Source organism: Amblyomma americanum, chromosome 5 (assembly GCF_052857255.1).
Source record: "Amblyomma americanum isolate KBUSLIRL-KWMA chromosome 5, ASM5285725v1, whole genome shotgun sequence".
In the NCBI taxonomy this organism is placed as follows: domain Eukaryota; kingdom Metazoa; phylum Arthropoda; class Arachnida; order Ixodida; family Ixodidae; genus Amblyomma; species Amblyomma americanum.
In genome coordinates this window covers 14,274,431-14,293,099 of record NC_135501.1, presented here as the reverse complement: position 1 = coordinate 14,293,099, position 18,669 = coordinate 14,274,431, and the positions used below count along the sequence as shown (strand labels likewise).

The following is an 18,669-nucleotide window of genomic DNA, read 5'->3' as shown; positions in this document are numbered from 1 at the left end:
CCCTTCCGAGACCACCTTACTCTCCGAAGCTCACCTGTATGCCGAAGAATGCCGGCAACTTGCCCGCTCTTTCACCACTCAGCAACAATGGGATCAGAAGCACCGTCGGGATTCCCCGGACCCTCCAGCGTCATACCCATCTGGCGCCCTCGTTTGGCTCTGGGTGCCTTCCTCCCCCCCCGGCCTCGCCACGAAACTACTGTCTCGCTTTCACGGACCTTACCGGGTTGTCCACCAAACTTCTCCGGTGACTTATATCGTTGAGCCGCTCGTTCCCTCTTCGGACCACCGTCGCCGGGGCCGCGAAACTGTGCACGTTGAGCGCCTCAAGCCTTACTATGACCCGCCCATCCTCTCCTCTCCGTAAGTCGCCAGGATGGCTCCTTTTTCGGAGGGAGAGTAATTGTAATGGGACCGACAGGCGCAGCGCAGCGATGAAGCGGACGAGTTCAAGCGGGACAACGAAGAAGCAGACGAAGTGCAGCTGGGTTTTTCGAACGACGCCTGTGAGTGTGCCCGTCGTGTCACCGGTCAACCAAGATCAACCGACCTGTGCTTCAAATAAACGCCTTGACAATTCATTTATTTCAAAATACGGCAGGCCAATGCGCGGCCCAAGGAGGAGTTAATTACGTTGTTGTACAATGAAAATGAATAGAAATATACAACATTAACAGCATACAGATGCACAAAAATACATAAAACACAATATTAGTAAGCAAATAGACGTTAGAAGGGTGAGGGTTCGGGCTAGTGGGTAGCCCTGAACCCATGGACCTTGACCAGGTTTCCTGTCCCTCTTCAATAAGTGGAGCCTCCACAAGCTGGATTGCCACAGCGGTGCTGTCTATCAGGCTGCAGTATTCTTTCCATTTTTCTCGCTTGGCCGCAGGCGGAGATCGTTGATGGAAAACCTGAGCATGCAGGACATCCTTGTAAAGACGACCTTGTCTTTGCCACTCCGAACGAAGAACCTTGCAGACCCGGCTCGCATGACTAATGGAAGGAGGAAAAGCCACGAACTGTGCCTGAACGTCCTCAAATAACAATTTTACGCGGATGCAGTAGGCGATTGTGCGAACTCGGCAGACACTGATGTCAATTACAGTCACAAGCAATGCAGGTGGAAACATATAACGGGGGAGGGGGGTACAGGTGCCCGTTGAACTAGAAATATAACTTAAAAGGGTGAGGGTTCGGGCTAGTGGGTAGTCAACATGAGGATCCATAGCGCACACAAATGAGAGGACACAACACGAGCACTAAACTTCCACTGAATAAACTTTATTTGGCGCTGACAGCCTTATAAATATCACGTAACGTACAGGTAAAACCTACTAACAATGATTATCTTCTTAAAGTCATGATGTGTCAAGGGAAGAGATCAAGAAAGAACAATAAAAACTGCCAATCAGTGAGCAAGTTTCACACTATCGCCCACTTCTTGAATCTAAGAAAGCTATGTCTTTCCTTGATAATAACACCGAAGGATCACTGATAAAATTTTCCAATGCCTGTTTTTTCATTGTTACAGCTTCAATTATTTCTCTTGTTTTCTGATCGCTATTTTTTCCTAATACTGAACGCTCCTAGAAGTTTGGCGTGCACTTGTGACTACGGCAGTGACAAGCTGAATTCCCCGGCCCCTGATCTCTACCATTTCTGTGGTGCTCGCTGAGTCGCTTATTCAGGCACCGGCCTGTCTGCCCTATATACAACTTGCCACAGGAAAGCGACAACGGGTATATAACGTTATCGGTGCAAGTTGCAAATTGGTTCTGATGACGTGCAGAGCAGGCCTCCCTATCCTGTTTGTCTGGACATGTGTTCTTACACTTGCGGGATCATTTTTCTGGGGCTAGCATGCAAATTTTAACACTAATTTTCGCTGCAATCTTTTTGAGGCCGTGGGAAATCCTGTGAATATAAGGTATTACAGTGACGTGAAATCACTGTTTACGAGCGTGCCCACTGATCTGGCCGTGAAGGTTTGCACAGATTCGCTCCAGGCGGATGCAACCCTACCAGAAAGAACACCCATTGAAGTTTCAGACCTCAGCTGACTTCTTCAGTTCTGTTTGTCCAACACCTACTCCACGTTCCAGGAGAGCATATACAAACAGGTTCATGGTACGGCTATGGGAGCATCAATTTCTGTCACCGCTGCGAACTTGACAATGGAGTCACTGGAGTCCCGCGCCCTTTCATGCTTCACGCCGCGCCCGAAAGTCTTTCTTCGTTATGTGGACGACTGTTTCTGCATAATCAAGAAATCGGCTGTGAGTACATTCCTTGTGCACCTGAACAGCATGAAACCGGCCATACAGTTTACCACGGAAGGGGAAGTAGATGGCCGTCTGCCTTTTTTGGACGTTCTAGTGAAACGCGACGGCCCTGGAATATCATTCAGTGAATTCCGGAAGAACACGCACACTGGCATGTACCTCAACTTCAGTTCCGTACACCCGACCTGTCACAAGAAGTCCGTTGTTGCCTCGCCTGTCCGCCGATCGGAGAACCTCTGCTCTACGCTGGAAGAGAAAAGGACAGATCTGGACACTGTTCGCCGCGACCTGATGGCTTCGGGCTATCCCAGTTCTTTTATTAAAAAATTCGAGAATCGCTTAGCTCACCCACCGCTACAGCAACACTAGCGAGAGAAGAAGAAAAGGATTCCGATACCCTACGTCCCCGGAGTAAGTGAAAGTTTATCCCGCATATTCTAGTCGTACGAAGTCGACGTCGCACATGTACCCACGCAGAAGCTGCGACACGTGTTGGTTACAGTGAAAGACAAGATAAAGAATAAGTTCCCGGGCATCGTGTATAGGTTTCCCTGCGCTGATTGTGAGCATGTCTATATCAGTGAAACAGGTGATTTTCGGAAAAGATTGCAGCAGCACCAAAATGATTTCAAGAACAAGCGCGTGGCAACAAACGCACTGGCAGATCATGCTATCTCCGAGGGCCATGACATCGATTGGGACGGCGCGAAGGTAATCGGAAAAGAAAAGAGCAAGACGACAAGGCTTTACCTAGAATCTTTTTATATTCAGACGACGGCAAACACGCTTAATCGCAACGAAGGCAATCTACCCCCGATATACTCCCGCTGCTTGCGTCATACCATGAAACCTATATAACCTACCTTCACTCCTGTCTTTCTTTCATTGTGAACAAGGCCCCCGTAAGCCGGGGCCGAAACGTCATCACGGGGGCCGAAACGTCATCTTTTTTAACGATTGGTCGGCGCTTGAAGATTTTCCGCCAAGGTATTACTTCAATTTTGCTGGGACCTTCTTCTTTATCTCTCAACCTTGGGGCTTTTTTTCTTCGCATGCTTCATATTACTAATACTACAAGGTACCTCGGTTAACCCGCTTCCTGAAGGCGATCAACCTGATTACTGAAACTTGTTGTAATTGGGCAGGTGCACGACTTATTGACTGCATTAGACAGGCATGTTTTTACTTCTCCTCTCTTAACTAACTTGATATGTGCCGAGGTAAACAGTAAAAAGCCTTATTGCCTCTAGGCTCATACATCCAGGAAACACGACTCGAAGAAACTAATTTTAAATCAAGAAACCGGATCATACCCTAAACAGGAAGCTCTAGAGTAATTGACAGTGGCTCAAGACAATTCGCAAGGGTAGATATTGTGCTTTCTGCTCCCTGAAGAAGGCTTCCATTGCTTTTCCGAAGAACAACCAAGTAATCGTCTACACATTCGAACGTTTTTATCACCACTTTGCAGTCTAGATTACTCTGGATCTTCCTATCCGCGCTCGCAAGAAACAAGTCACTAAGAGCAGGCGATATGCACGATAGACTTCCTCATTCCACTTAGCAAAGGTTGACGAGAGGCACAAGAACACTACTTTCAAGAAATCATCAACTGAAATACCAGCCTCTTTTTGAAACAATACGGCGTCAAATTTATGAATACAGTCTTCAATGCATTCTAAAAGCTGCTGATGCGGCATTGAGTGGTAAGGGTTCTTTATATCTATTGAAAGAAATCCTACATCTGCACTATGAAGCCCTCTCAGGTAGTCAACAACTTCTGAGCTTCTGATTAAAATGGGTCCTCAGGTTTCAACAGCTTTAGCTTAGTTTGCAAAAACAGGCCTACTTCCTTCTGCCACGAGTCACGTTCAGAGACGATGACCCTAATCTGTTCTGACCTAATCTTTATAAGGCTGTCAGTGCCAAACACAGTTCATTCAATGGAAGGTTAGCGCTCGTGTTCTGTCCCCTCAATTGTGTGCGCTATGGATCCTCAAACAGACGTTGTAATGCGTCAGTAAAATTTTGCGAGGATAAAACAGGTGTCGGTAACAAATTCTGATATTGCAATGTTCCAAGCAAAAAACTTTATTTAAAACTATTAGTTCTGCCGAAACTTGCAGCAAGCGAATGCTCATGAAAGTTACCAGTCCTGCTCTCTAGAGGAGGCTAAAGTGCACCCTGTAAGCTTATTTTTTCCTCTTAAACTATTATAGAGGAATTTCAATTGAGTACACTTGCGGTGCGTTTCCACTGTTTGAATGTTATTTAATGGCATTAACTGCGAAGCGGAGTCTTCCCTTCTATATTTTTTTAGAATAAACCTGACAGTTTTCCTATCTGCTTTTTCAAGCTTCATTATGTCTTTTTTAGTGTACGGGTCTCATACTACACAAGCGTCACCATGTAAAGACCGTACGCAAGTTTCATAAGCCAATTTCTTGATGTGCGCCGGTGCAGTGTTTAGTGTTCTTCGTAAAACTGAAAGCTTTCGTATCGCAGCTGCAGAAATATTTCCAATGTGTGTTGGCCATTTAACTCATTATCAAGAGTTCTACCTAAATATTTATATTTCTCAACTTCCAAAAGAACTCAGCAAGGGAAGTGGTTGGGCAAACTGGTTCATTGTAGCGTAAAGATAAGTTGTGCAAAGGGGACAATCACATGAGAGGAAAAATAACATTGCCGTGAAGAAAAAATCGAATTTGAAGTTTTTTTAGTTATTCGTAAGAGAACAGTTTTTCTAGTATTCTGTTCTATTTTCCATTCCAGACATCGCTCATCAATGACAACAGTTGCTTTTTGTGCAGAGGTGCGGTCATCTTCGGTTGAAATTCATTTAAACATCACACAGCCATTCGTGAATAATTTAACAGTCACTTCGTGAGGAAGAACCGTAACTAAATCATTCACTTAAATTAAGAACAATAACGGTCTAAGAACACTTCCTTCCAGGACTCCTGTATGAACACCAAGTACACTAGCAGGAGTCCTACTAATTTCTACAGATTGTCGTCTGTCTCTAAGTTAAGCTGGATTACATCGGGTGATGCCAAAGAGCACACCCTTGCAATCCATCTTGTACAAAATTTTCCGTGTTCCACCTTATCGAAAGCCTTCCGAAAGTCAAAGAAAACCACGTCTCTTTGCCCGGACATATCAAGAACACGCGCCAATTCGTGCACAGATAAAACAATCTGAGTAAATGTGGATAACTCCTGCCTAAACGCGCGTTGATTATCAGACGAAAAGAGTATGATCACTCTGAAACTTTCGCAAGTAGCCGACAACAAACTGCGCCAGCATTTTACAGCTGCGCGTGATGGAAACAGGTCTATTACTTGGAACTTACAGTCAATCGCTTCTTTTGAATACAGGAACCGCACGTGCTATTTTCCACTCTGAATGATTTTCTCAACTTTCTAATGACAATTTATTGACCGGATTTTGTGGATTTTATGTCAACGGAAAACTCAGCTTGAGACTTCGCGCTTTGTGACGAACATGTGTGCAGATCTTGGAATGGCTGGAACAGAACTTTCAATTGCTTGGCAGAGCCTTCACGTAAGATATCAAGTTCAGTTAGAGCGGATTGGCGTTTACGAGGGCCAGGGTTAGATTCTATATCTACACTGTGTAATAGAAGAAGCAAAAATCGAAAAGCACTCAGAGAATGTTTCGCACGAAGTTCCGGGACACGGGAACAATACTAGGCTTCTGTCATCAGATTTCTTCGCACATGGTGCAACATTTTACTCAACTGCATGTCGAGAGAGCACTGAATCAATACAATGCCTTGAGCAGTGTTTCTGGGCTCAGTTAAATTTTTTAGCTTTCTTTTGCGGGAAATTGTTGTTTACTATTTGTTAGAGCAAAGCTCGCAGCGCATAAGCGCATTCGAAACTTTTATGCGGGGTTAGGATATTTTATCAAACATATCACCAGTGTTCAAGAGAGAGAGAGAAGCTCTTTAGTAAAAAAAAGAGTTTAGCCGGCGTTTAAAAATCGCTGACATGTTACTCTGCTGGGGAAGGGAATTTGGTAGATAAATGCAGAATGAGCGCTGCAGAAAAGATTAAATAAAACAAATAAAAAGGGGAGAAGATAAAATGCAGCCATTAAATGCGTACTAAGGTGCATCGGTAAGTAATGGTGTTACACATGAAATGATGAGGTGCATAGTCCGACAAATAAGCTAACAAAGCTCACTGCGTGAAGATTGTAGGTGATACCATGTAAGATGAAATTATTGCTTGTGGAGATGTAAAGTGTCCTTTAAATATGCAAACAAAAAGTTCATTGCATGTCTCTGCTCTCTAGCGCAGGCTAAGAGACCTAACACAGCGTCCATTGTTATAGGCACTGGTGAGAGCTTCGCCATGCAATGTTCATAGTACACAGGCTCGTCAGCATACGCAGGGCACTCAAGCAGGATATGTTCCAGCGTTTCGATCGAGCCACAGACAAAGCGGACTCTTCATTTGACCGAAACGGTATCGCAACCAGGCGGTAAGTGCAGCATTCAGGCGAAGTCGGTGATACAGTGCTTACAGATGGCGAGGAATTATGGGTGGGAGTTTTGATCCCAGACGTGGGTCGACTGAGTACAGAAATTGGTATCGATGTGTCGGCAAGCTCCAGAGCCAACACGTTTCTTCGGAAGCAAATCTTTAGCCATTTGGGACGCATCAGATTTTGTAAATAAGGACCAAATGTATGTCCGATGTTGGTGGCATTTAGGGGCCGCTTCATCTGCTTTTTCATTGACCAGGATGCCACAGTGTGTTGGTATCGACTGAAATGTTATGCAGTTGCCTGCGGCAGTAGCCAAATAATGTAGATAGCCGATTGTAGAGAAATAAGCTGATGATTGGTGTTCTTCAGCAGGCTGGACAGGATCTGCGGAAATGCGTTGGAGTCGGTAAAGAGAGCCCATCGAGCGGGGGTTTGGCGCAGCATATAGGCAACAGCTTCTTTAAAGGCGTCAAGCTCAGCTGTCGTAGAGGATGTCTTTCGCTGCAGCCGGTAAGAAAGGATGTGGCTTTTTGAGAGCGCATAAAGGCCACAGGAAGAGGTATTTTGGGTTGTTGACTTCTCGGTGAAGATGTTGATGTGATGCGCATATTCCTCGGCTAAGTAGGCTAGAGTAGCTTGCAGAAGCGCTGCCTGTGGCATGCGGCTCTTTGCACTCACACCTGGAGAGAGAGGGGAGAGAGAAAGACGAGCGGAAAGGCAGGGAGGTTAACTAGGCAACGCCCGGTATGCTATCCTACGCGGGGAAGAGGAACGGAGGGTTAGAAAGAAAGCGGAGAGAGCAAAGGGATATGATCACTTTTCCACATGTCCGTTGGTCATTACTTGCAGGGTACACAGGGTCCACACTGATAGTTCACAACCTTGTACTCAGTCCTGAGTCCTTTAATAACTTGAAAAGTGCCTTTAAAGCGTTCCTATGCAATGAAGGCTTATTCCAAGGACTCACACCTGGAATAAACTTCTTCACCTTTAGAGACGAGAATTTCCAGGAGGGAAAGGGATGAGGTAGTAGTTTCTGTGGCTAATTAATAGTGGGGATCGGTAGGAGCTGCATAGCTTGGCCAAAGCCAGAGTTGCAGGGAATTAGGTGGACATGGTGTACGAAGTGCTTCTTTCCTTGAATGACATGGGAGGTGGTTAGGCATACTTCCCTGGCGGCAATAACATGCAGCGGGAGACAGCTTTGTTCCGCTGCGGTTCGCGGTGCACAGGAACCCTTTGGAAGTCCAAGGCACATCCACAGGCTGTTGTTCCCCGCGGCCTCGAGAATCTGCTTGCTTGTTGGAAATAATATTTGAAGCACCGGTAGGCAATGGCGCAAGGTTCCTTCAACGTAGGCTTTTTCAAGCAGAACAGCTGAGCGGAAGTTGCTGCCCCACCGTGTTCCCGCCATGAACATGAAAACTTGCGATGCCGCACTAATCCCCTCGCGAATATTTTTATCTGTAGTGACCACGAGAGATTGCTGCGTATCACAACAACTAGGAATCGCTGTGATCGTACATAAGGTAGTGACCGTGCACCTTGGAGGAGCGGATATCTCATCATCGTTTTTCGTGTAAAAGCTATGGAAACACATTTTCAGGCGAGAGACGAAGACCTCGGGGGGCTAGGTACATCGAGATGTGCACCTCTGAAGGCGTTGCTGGGTAATGTAGTGCGTAAGTGACGCGTTCCAGACACTGATGTCATCTGCATAAATCGTTCTGCGCGCTGCTCACGGAAATTTTCTTGTTATGTGTATAAGGGTAAAATTCAATAGGAGAGGACAGAGCACAGCTCACTAAGGTACGCCCCTCTCCACTGCGTGAAAGAGCGTTGGGCCATTTGGAGTGCTCATAAAAATTTGTCGTTCTTTTAAATAGGGTCCAATCCCTTTGTACAGTTTTCCCCTAAGCATAAGGGTCGCTATAGCAACGAGAATCGCATGGTGAAAAACAGTAAAAAACTTCCCTGATGTCAAGAAAAACGGCTATGGGCATGGTTGAAGCGCACGTGGAGTTGACATTACGTCCGTTCGTTCAATGTGCTAGCGCATGAACGCGGTCACGTGATTGTTTTATATTTTGCGGACTTTAAGAGCCTGAAAAATGGCACGTAGGAGGCGTTGATACAAAAAAAAAATGATTGGGTCTTTCTCAACCACCTGTACAACTTTACGGAAAGCTAACTTATCAACCGGAACTTAAACAGTGCTGTTAGCAGACCCACATGACGGGAACGATCGTATGACGGTGATTCGGCTGAGAGCTAGAGTGGCCGTTCGCGGGGGCTTGTGTGGAATGCTCCGACAGCGTTGAAGTACGCTGCGTACCGGCGGTCTTGCGACGTTTGTTTTTTGCTGCTGCTGCTGCTGCTGTGTTTCCAGCTCTCTTGTGTTGTCGTATTGATGAATCTTGGTTAAGGTGTATAGCGTAGTTTTGAAACCATCTCTGGGTAAAGCGATGGTTCATATCGCTTGGGCGGTTTCCTTTGAACTTGCGCCATAATACGTGGACGTGTAGCAGCTTTCTTTTTAATGCACCCTCCTTATGAAGCAGGGTGCGGGTCATTCCAGTTTGCCTACTTAGGTTGCGATCACAATGTGCATTACTTGTGCGAATGGGGGCCAGCAAAGACTTTGAAGCGAACAGGGCCTGTGCAATGTCTGGAGATATGGACATGCCTCTGACATTTGTTCCATTGTGTTGCTGCCCCAACATAATCAGTTATGGGGTAACTGCAGAATAAAAGTGCTACTCTTTTAGGAAATGGTAAATCCTTAGCAAACTCCAAAATAACTGTTCTACGACGTACCTCTCTGATCGTGTCCCCGTCCTCAGGAACGTGAGTGGTGAGTCCCCTTGCTGAGATGACGCCTTGGTCGCGAAGATACTCTTGTAGGTTTTCGTTTGAGTACACAATTGGAACATGTCGAATTTTATTCATAATTATTCTTGCATGAGTAGGGAACGCGGGCCTCCACAGTTATTGCACCTAGTTTAGTGACGGCGAGCAGGCGGTTGGCAGCGCGTAGTGTTTAAACTGTAACCAGAAGGCTTGCATCCTGGTTCATTCGATGGCTGAGCACTTCTTCAGCCGACGTTACAACCGCCGACGCTACGACGTTGGGCTTCACTTTCCATCAGCTTCCTCCTTCCATGGTAGGCCTGAAGATTACAGGTGCACCACCAGCTCTCTTTTCTTTGTAGGATACTAGCGAGAATGATGACCGGTACATCTCCTCTATATTATCGCCCAAGGGCTCATAGGTGGCTTGTTCCGCCAGCGGTCTCTTGTTTGCTGGGCCTTGCTTTGTGGCCAGAGCTACAGTGGCCACCGTGGTAGTGGTTGCCATTGCTTTCATCAGTGCAGCACGGAGCGCAGCTGGCGGAGAAGTTCCGCGTCGGGACGGGTACTGTGCCGAGCACCCGGAGGATTGCTTGACGTGCTTCCCCCGGTGAGCGGGGCGCCCCAGGTTGTCGCACGGCCAGTACAGAAACTAGAAAATATCTAAGAGCATTCAGACTGAGAAGAAACACTGAAAATTAGGGACTGGGCTCAATATACCCAGTACGCTAATCGTCGGCTTCCTCGTCCCAGTGTTCAGGGTGGCCACGTCCCGCACGAGTGCATTCCATTCCGTGAAGCTGCGCACAAAAAAAAGATAATGTTGAAAAATTCTTGCTCAGGACCTATGCGGCTCGTTTCTATACAGTGATTAGCTCGGCAAGATGCGTAATGTGGCCGGTGCAAATATTATATTTGGAATGTTCGTCCGGTTATAACAAATAAATTACAGCAGCTTTACGCGGAGAACCCGATGGCGCTCACTCAGCGGAATGAGGCAGAGATGGACTGAACGCGATTTAGCATTTTAACATAGACGTTCGAGATATCACATAGACATATCAACAATCTCAAGAAAAATAAATGTGAGAATTGCTCTGCCGGCATCACTTTGGCAAAGAGAGCTTAAAACTGCTTAAAATCAAGAAGGAGCAAAAAAGGAGGCAAGATGGAAGTAAGGATCTATTGCATTGCAGAACAAAACAAAAACAACAAAGGTGATCTACCATAGCAAAAGCTGCCAAGGAAAGACGAGGCTAAATGACGTTTGCTGTCTTCTTGAAGAGATTCAACGAATAGTAAATATATACGGTATTACGCTTCTGTAAATATTCTTGTCGTGCCTTTGTAGTTTAGTTAAAATAAAGATAACAAATATAGAAGCAAGTAAATGATAATTATAAGAAAAAGAAACATATTGTGAAATATTGACAACGTTGGAATATTGCCTGTTTGGTTATACAGTATTTATGAGGTTGCGCTAAAAGTTATATACCCGAATTTGTTTTAAGACTACACACCTTAGGTTCTTCAGCGAGCACTAACATCGCAAAGCGCAAGGTCGCTTCTTGCGTTTCGCCTTCATAGAAAGGCGGTCGGGTGTTTTGCAACGTCTCTTCATGTTTGAAGCGCTTGAAAAGTGTTGATAGTCCGTACTGGCCTTGTTTTTGCTTGTGTTTCTCTGCTGTGCGAGTGTCGCTTTGTTGCAAGACGCAATAGTGCAACCAATTTTCTTGAGCGTGATCAGGTAACTCGCTCCATAAAGGCTTTTGCTTATGTAAAAATGATTTTTTTTTCCATTTATGTTGTTACGATTCCTTAAAGCATAAGTTTTACTGTGGTACCTTAAATGATTTGGGGCGAATTACGAAATAACACACATGCAAAAAACCGGCAGCGTTTCAATCGAGGTACTTTCGAGAAAAATGCACCTTTCGCGGCATCTCACTGTTTTCTCTCGATTTTAACTTAAAAAGCTCATATCACTATCAAGCGCAGATAGAAAAATTTCGTGAGCAACTTGCAAGTAGAAAATATATTTCTCAGAAACTCTTTAGCTTCTCGCTTGGGTCAAGGGGCATACTAACGTATTTCTGAATCCCTTCTGTACTTCTGTGCATATTAATTGTTCATCATACCAAAGCAGCTAACCCCTCTTCTCATTCGGTAGAGTTTCGAAGTCGAAGCTTCTGCGGCACGGCTCGTAGTGCGGTTTGAATAGCAAGTGCGACTCCTGTGCAGTCCCATAAAAAGCTCTTTGAGCAGCTGGCAGACAAAATCGGTCTACGAAATTTCTCTCCAACGCAGGACGCTGTGTTCGGGTAGAGGGGATCGCAGCGTGCATGGCCTCCATTTCCATCCTGGCAGTGGCTGCCGTAGCCTGCCTAATCTGCAGAAAAAGCCGGCGCTCTTGGAGGTTACAAACAAGATCCAAGAAGCTTTCATCACCACAATTCAAAGGTACAGTCTTGGTTCTTCGTAGTTTGGTTACAGCCTCCGGTGTGAGAAAGCTTTGGTGGAGGTAATAGAGTGCAAGGCAGAAAACAGCGTTCCTAGAACAACAGAGGCCTTAAAATACTGTCTTTTTACACAACTGAGCCCTTATCAAGGCCAAGACGCACTGTGCAACTGGACCCCTTCCGTCTCATTTATCGATAGCTGGAAATAGCTTCCGTCTCGACAACTGCAGTGAGCTGATGAAAGGTGCAACTGCGCAGAAGAGTTAGGACCACATGAAGGAACGGACATGACACTTCAAAGCGCAGACTGTCAACTTTATCGCTCAAGGAAGCGCAAGGCGTACCCTTTCGTGCAGTTGCACCCTTCACCAGTATGAACAAACTAGCCCGGAAAATCTTATAGTAGTGAGCTGAAGTCTAGATTGCAGCTGCTCTTGGAGAGCGGTGCAGAAACGGGCATAAAGAAAGAGAAACAGGTGATACAGATGTGCATGATCGCAGCTGGGCTTTTCTAAGATGCTCAGTCACCAACTCGCCCAGGAACACACTTTTGTACAGCTATGTTTATCTTGGCGAAATTAACCCGGACTTACTGGTATCGTACAGCGTACATTTCGGATGGCTCACTGACCAGGCTAGGCCGGGAAAGGTTGTTCAAAGCAACACCATCAACAACAGTGGAAGCGGTCGCAACGGCATGGGCTAACAACTCAACAGAATAAAATAACAATTGAAACAATAAAATGATAAATGATGAAGATAAAAATAAAATAGCATTTTTTGCCAAAGAGGTACACTTACCGTTAGTAAGGCAGCGCGGCAGAGTTGTTATTGGTTAAACGGCACTGGAAAGAAGAGAAGGGCGGATGAAGAAGGAAAACCAAGGGATAAATTATCACAAAACGCCATCGTCTTCGTTGTAAGAGGCAGAATGGGCTCTTATGCATAGATTAGTTCCTTAAAAATTCTGGCCAGCTCTTGCGATTTCAAACGCAACACCGATCGCGGTCTCTATATAATGCTGTAGTGTTAACAAACCGCGGCTGTACCGCATATTTGACGCAATGTTGCGGAAGGCGCGATTGTCGGTGGTGTTTTAGCTTACTCTCATTTCTCAGAGCTTTAAATATCTCATCGCGCCATGCTCCTAAGTTCAAGAATACACAGTGAAACAATTTCACTGAGCTGGCTTCATGCCCTAAATTATGGTTATTGTGCGTGGCTTAATGAAAAGACGCCGACCGGTCGGCAACCATCCAATTTTTTCCGTGGAATAGCCCTCATGTTGATTCGACAAGAGCCCAAGAAACGTAGCACCGCAAACATTGAACTGTTCATAGTTACTTAGGAGTGTGAGAGTTTTGGGCTAGTGGGCACAGATAGTTATTATTCATAGCGCAACAAATACACGGGGACATAGGGCAAAACTGCAGATAACAAGGGCCGCAGCGCTTGTGCTGTTGGAGAGAACAACGTAAGAAAAAACTTTTCTTTGCTATGACTTCTTTTGTGGCGCTAAGAAAGTTAAAATTATTCATGCTGATCGTCAGCGTTAATCACCTGAAATTTTGGTTACTGAATCCGCTGTATAAAGTTGTTTTTTTCCATTTTCTCCCACGAAACACTTTGGTGGCACTTTCCACGGGTGCAGTAGGCCACCCAGTCGCTCTTCTTCGCACATGTTCTGCCGCACTCACACCTGCCAAGGAATGATTGGCGGAGTGTCGTTTCACTTTGCTACCATGAAGGTCAAGAGCGTCTAGGTGAATCGCGGGAAGGTTACCTACCGTCAACGGTGCATGATGAAAAAGATGGGATTTACTTTCAACCTTTAAAAGAGAAGGCTTTTTGCTGGCGCAGGTAGGACATTTGGCATCGATCCCCTAGAGTAAAAAAACCCCTGTCAATGTCTCCTTATCTCTACCTGTTCCATATGACATTTGTGGGTTGCCCTCTGAAGGAAAAAAAATGCAATATATAGAAATGGAGGCAGCTCGCACCTAGCATACATTTCCCAGGATTAAACCAATTAAATATGAAAGAAACAGGCCTTGAAGCTATCCAGAGGGGAGAATTTAGAGAAAATTCAATTGAAGTAATGAAAACTCATAGCATGACAAAACAATTTCACAAACCGATGTCAACGGGGACAGAAGGCATTAGCGCAACTTGGGGTGGAAGCGATGGTAAGGAAACGAAGACAGTGATCGGGTGCCCTGAGGTGTCTTGAGCCAACAATGAAGGTTTAGCGCTCCCCTGTCAAGGGTATACAAACTGCAAAATTAAAAAAAAAACACACAAAACGTAACCCAAAAAATAGAAATATACGTGACATTTACCAGTACGAAGACTTACAGGCCCATGTGAACCCAAGAACGAGGGAAGAGCAAAGGCCGCGAGTAAACAAGAAAAGGAGAAGGAATCATCGTTTAGTGAATAAGCCGCTGATCGATAGCAAGCAATCGTCCGTCAAGCAGGCATTTTTAGGCGGGTCTGCGCCTGTGTTCCTTTCCTGAGAAAAATGACGAGGTATGCATCTGAGATTTTCTCGTCTGGATCCATGCGCTTCCAGCGCATGAAAGGTGCCCAATTTCTCTTGAAGATGAATGATTTAACTCGTTTATATTCTTATCGTGCAAGGAGCGCCGTTTCTCAATGTCGCCTGTCTTCTATCTCGTTCGTACGCACTGATCGCATCAATATGAAGTAGAACGAATGCCAATTTTCTAATCTTACGTTTGCACATTCGCTCTGTGGTAATGCTCTTTGGTTCTGCTAGCCCAGCTGGTTTTTATTTGGAACCAATCAATATTAGGTCGCTGAAGAGAAGAAAAGAGTACAGAAAAAGCGCATATGTTGTTTTTATTCCTGTGCAGATATCCGGCGTACTGCGGGCTGCGTTCCTGAGAACAACGGTGGCCATGAAAGAAACTGCGGACACTCTACTGGCTGCAACAGAAAGAATTCCTTTCCCAGCTCTGGATTACCAAAAGAAGCCGGCAGTCCTGACGACGGCACTTACTTCGTGTTTGATCTGCGTTCTTCGTGAAAAAGTGTATATGAATCGCTGAGAATCAGGCTTGTTTTAATAGTAGTTCAAGTGCCAATATATAGGTATTGAGGAAAAAGGCGTTTAATTCGCACTCATGCCGTCAGCTACACAAATATGTCAGCCGCCTGTGCACAGGAAGTAAATGCCACCGTCGATATTTAAATGCAAAAAAGTATACGCAGTTCACGTAAGCACGAGTTTTTAGAAAACTCTTGGCTTCAAATGGCTCAACAAAATTACAGGATTACAAACAAATCTGCGGCTAAAAAACAACTAGTCTCTAGGAGCAGCGAAACCGTCCGTGATAATATTCGGCAGTTTCAAAAACAAAAAATATAAGCTTCAACCTTTTGCTACTGTTTAAGTCTTCAAATACATTTTGCAGATAACTTAATGGCATTGCATTCATTATGCATTTTACAACACAGGTAACAAATGGATTTACTTATTAATTTTTATTAGCCGTGCATTCAAGAACAATTGCGGCGAACCATTGCTCAATGCTGTTGCCATGAAGTGACCACATAAAATTCTGCGTTCAAGCGGTGTAAAGCTATTGTCTCGTGCAGCGTGATTGTTGGTTGGGCTTTTTTTGGTAACAACAATATACTCGCTCTGTTAGTGAATGCTGGAGAAATTTACTCATCGGTACCAGGTTATTTTTATTTTGTGGATGGGAGCGCAAAAGAATGTACTCTGAAATTTTCTCCTTAGAAAAAATAGGCCAAAGTTAGCATTGAAAATAATGTTATAATGTTTGTTCGGAATCCAGACAACTCTGCGTACAGGTAACCGGAACTATCAATGCCGCTGACCACAAAGTGCGCTACATAGCAAAATCTATCGAGCAAAGTGCACAGCAGCCTGAATCAGGTTCTCATTTGCCCGGGAAAGTTCTATTATATTAGTTGCAGTGCTGTATCTTTATGAAAGCGCACATTTCTGCTTGTTTGCATATGTATGTATCCCTAATGTCACCCGGTTTTTTTATGCTATAATCCATATCTGAATCAAATTTGATTTAGAAATAGCATGAACACTCCTTGGTCACCGCTATCGTCTTATAGCTTTAAACACACAAGTTTTCGGTTTCAAAGCCTTGACTGCAAGCATAGTAACGGCAAGAGGGCGGCACTTTTAAGTGGCGAATAGTTGTGTCGAGCCATAATTCTTTTATTTTGCCTATTCATCAAGCCTGTAGAGGCTTGTTATGGCTAAATCGTGTAAGAATCTATACTCCTTGCTTCTTGCGACTTGCTAGATGCCTATAATCATAAACAGCAGCAGTTGAAGTTTCCTCATGCCCTGCGGCGACCAAGCCTTGCTTATGTGCCATTATTCTGAGGGTCGAACGTGTTTTCATGGGATCTGAATTATGTATCATTCATATGTTGACACCGCAGTGAGCTCACGTTCACTTAAGCCTATTTCAAAAACTGCTATACACAGAAGAACGAAGTGATAAGAACGGAGATTATTCACTTCCCATCGAAAGTGAATAATCTCCTATCGCCTTTAGTACAGAACTGCTGCTTGCGAAGCTGCCCATCAGGCTCATTGCTGCTTGTCATTTTCACATATATTTTGTGACAGCTTTTGCACACACTCTTGCGCTAAGGCACAATATGCAGTTTTCTTCCATATAGCGCATAGATATTTTTCTTATTGCTGAGCCAGTCCGCGTAGCATGGATATTACTGCCCTCTTCGAGAAGGACAACCACGCGCTCAAGAGTTTATATTGAAATAAATTGGTTCTAGATGTAATGTGGCTCATTTATTTCCTGATTGAAGGTACCCGCATCACCCAAAGTCACTTCACTGCAGGGGTGTTATTTACACTACATAAAGAGCCGGGTGTTAATTACAAGAGCTAAAAATTGGCAGTGGTCTAACTTTTCTCAACCTCTTAGACATTGCGGAAGCTCTATTGGACTTGGCTACGCTTGCTTAGAATTTTGGAACGCTTCGTAAGCGTTTCAGGCGCACTGTCAACTTCATGCAAGAGCAGCGTCGCCTCCTTAAGTGAACGCCGAGTCGCGTGCATAATCATATCTTGAGAAGCGCGATCGGCGCACCGCAGTAGGAGCATTGGTACAGCGAATCGCGGGTACTGACATCACAGCCACATCTCCGGCGTTCCTCCTGCTGAAAGTCGAACTGAAAAAGCCGTTGACCTTGGCGAAACATGGCCAGTAAAGGTTTGTAGCGGGCTAGTTGGTCGGGCATACTGAGACTCAGGAGTGCTAGATTCTAGACAAGGGAACAACACCACATAGGAACAACACGAGACACGAGCGCAAACATGCAACTGGGTTCATTTTCGACGTGGCGCATATTTATAGCATCTAATCAAGGGATACACATATATTAAAGCGTTAAAACCAGCCAAGATAGCCAAGCAATCGTAAACCATGTGAGATACAAGCTATCGTCGCAAGGTTATGAATTTTACAACTGACCGGCTAAAAACAATTTTTTATTTTTTTGTTAAACCCACGGACGGGTCGCTAACGTCCTGTACTGAAGCCACGCAAAATGCTTCCCACAATTTTCTGGTGGTCTTTTCCTTCGAGTTAAGAAGAACTGTCATTCTGTCCAGAAGAGGTTCATACTAGTGCACGGCGCAGTGTGCTGCGAGGTTGCCAGGGGCACTGACCAGAAAGTTGTTTTAATTGTACTCCCGCGACCGCACATTCAAGCACCTACCTGTCTGGCCGACGTAGGGCCTGCTGCAAGATAGAGGTATTTTATACACGACGCGTTAAATGCATGCCGCGAACATGTTTTTGTGCCTCACGCCACAAGACCATGCGTCGTGCTCGTCTTCTTGGCCGGAATGGACTTTTGCACACATGCTTTTCAGTTTCTGAGATGCGGAAAATACAACGAGTACTTCATATTTTTTAGCCACTTTTTTAGCCTGTGCGACAAGGCAGGCACATATGACAAAACCACAGGTCTCATCTATTTCTTAAGCATTTGCAGGGCTTCTCCTGAGAAAATGCATATAGATATGCGTCATGTCAAAAATAAACCTAGACTAAAGTTTGCGCTCGTGTCTCTTGGTGTTCCTGTGTGGTGTTGCTCCCTTGTCTGGAACCTAGCGCTCCCAAGTCTCAGTACAAAACATGACGTATGGATCCCCCGGCACAAAAGAACGGAACGAATTTAACAAGACAAAAATAGAAAAAAGCAGTACTGACAGAGCTAGCGGTATATCCAAATGAAATGCAGCAATCTTCATTGACGCCTTTAAAACACATGAACCCAAGCAAAAATTTTCGGGCTAATAAGAATGACTGCAAAATTGTGACTTCCTTTTCACTTCTTTTCGCGTAGATAAAGACAAGAAAAAGTATGCCAATCACAACGCAGGAACACCATCGAAATATCGTCGGTAGGCGCTGACCTATATATAACTATAAAAAAAAACTCCGTCAAAATGACAGAAAAATACCCAAGCATTTGACGGTTAAAATAATGGCACATCGTCGTTTTCAAAC

The 18,669-nt window shown here is 44.8% G+C and overlaps 1 protein-coding gene across 3 annotated transcripts in view; it reads left to right on the top strand.

Moving 5' to 3' along the window:
- Nucleotides 1-16,928, top strand: part of LOC144132301 (uncharacterized) — a 429,694-nt gene extending 412,766 nt beyond the window's left edge. For all 3 annotated transcript variants that reach the window (XM_077664613.1, XM_077664612.1, XM_077664611.1), the window contains 2 exons: nucleotides 11,961-12,113; nucleotides 14,989-16,928. In XM_077664613.1, the coding sequence (XP_077520739.1) occupies nucleotides 11,961-12,113; nucleotides 14,989-15,161 (326 nt within the window). In that variant the 3' untranslated portion in view covers nucleotides 15,162-16,928. The remainder of the gene's footprint in view (nucleotides 1-11,960; nucleotides 12,114-14,988) is intronic.
- Nucleotides 16,929-18,669: the final 1,741 nt, after the last annotated feature.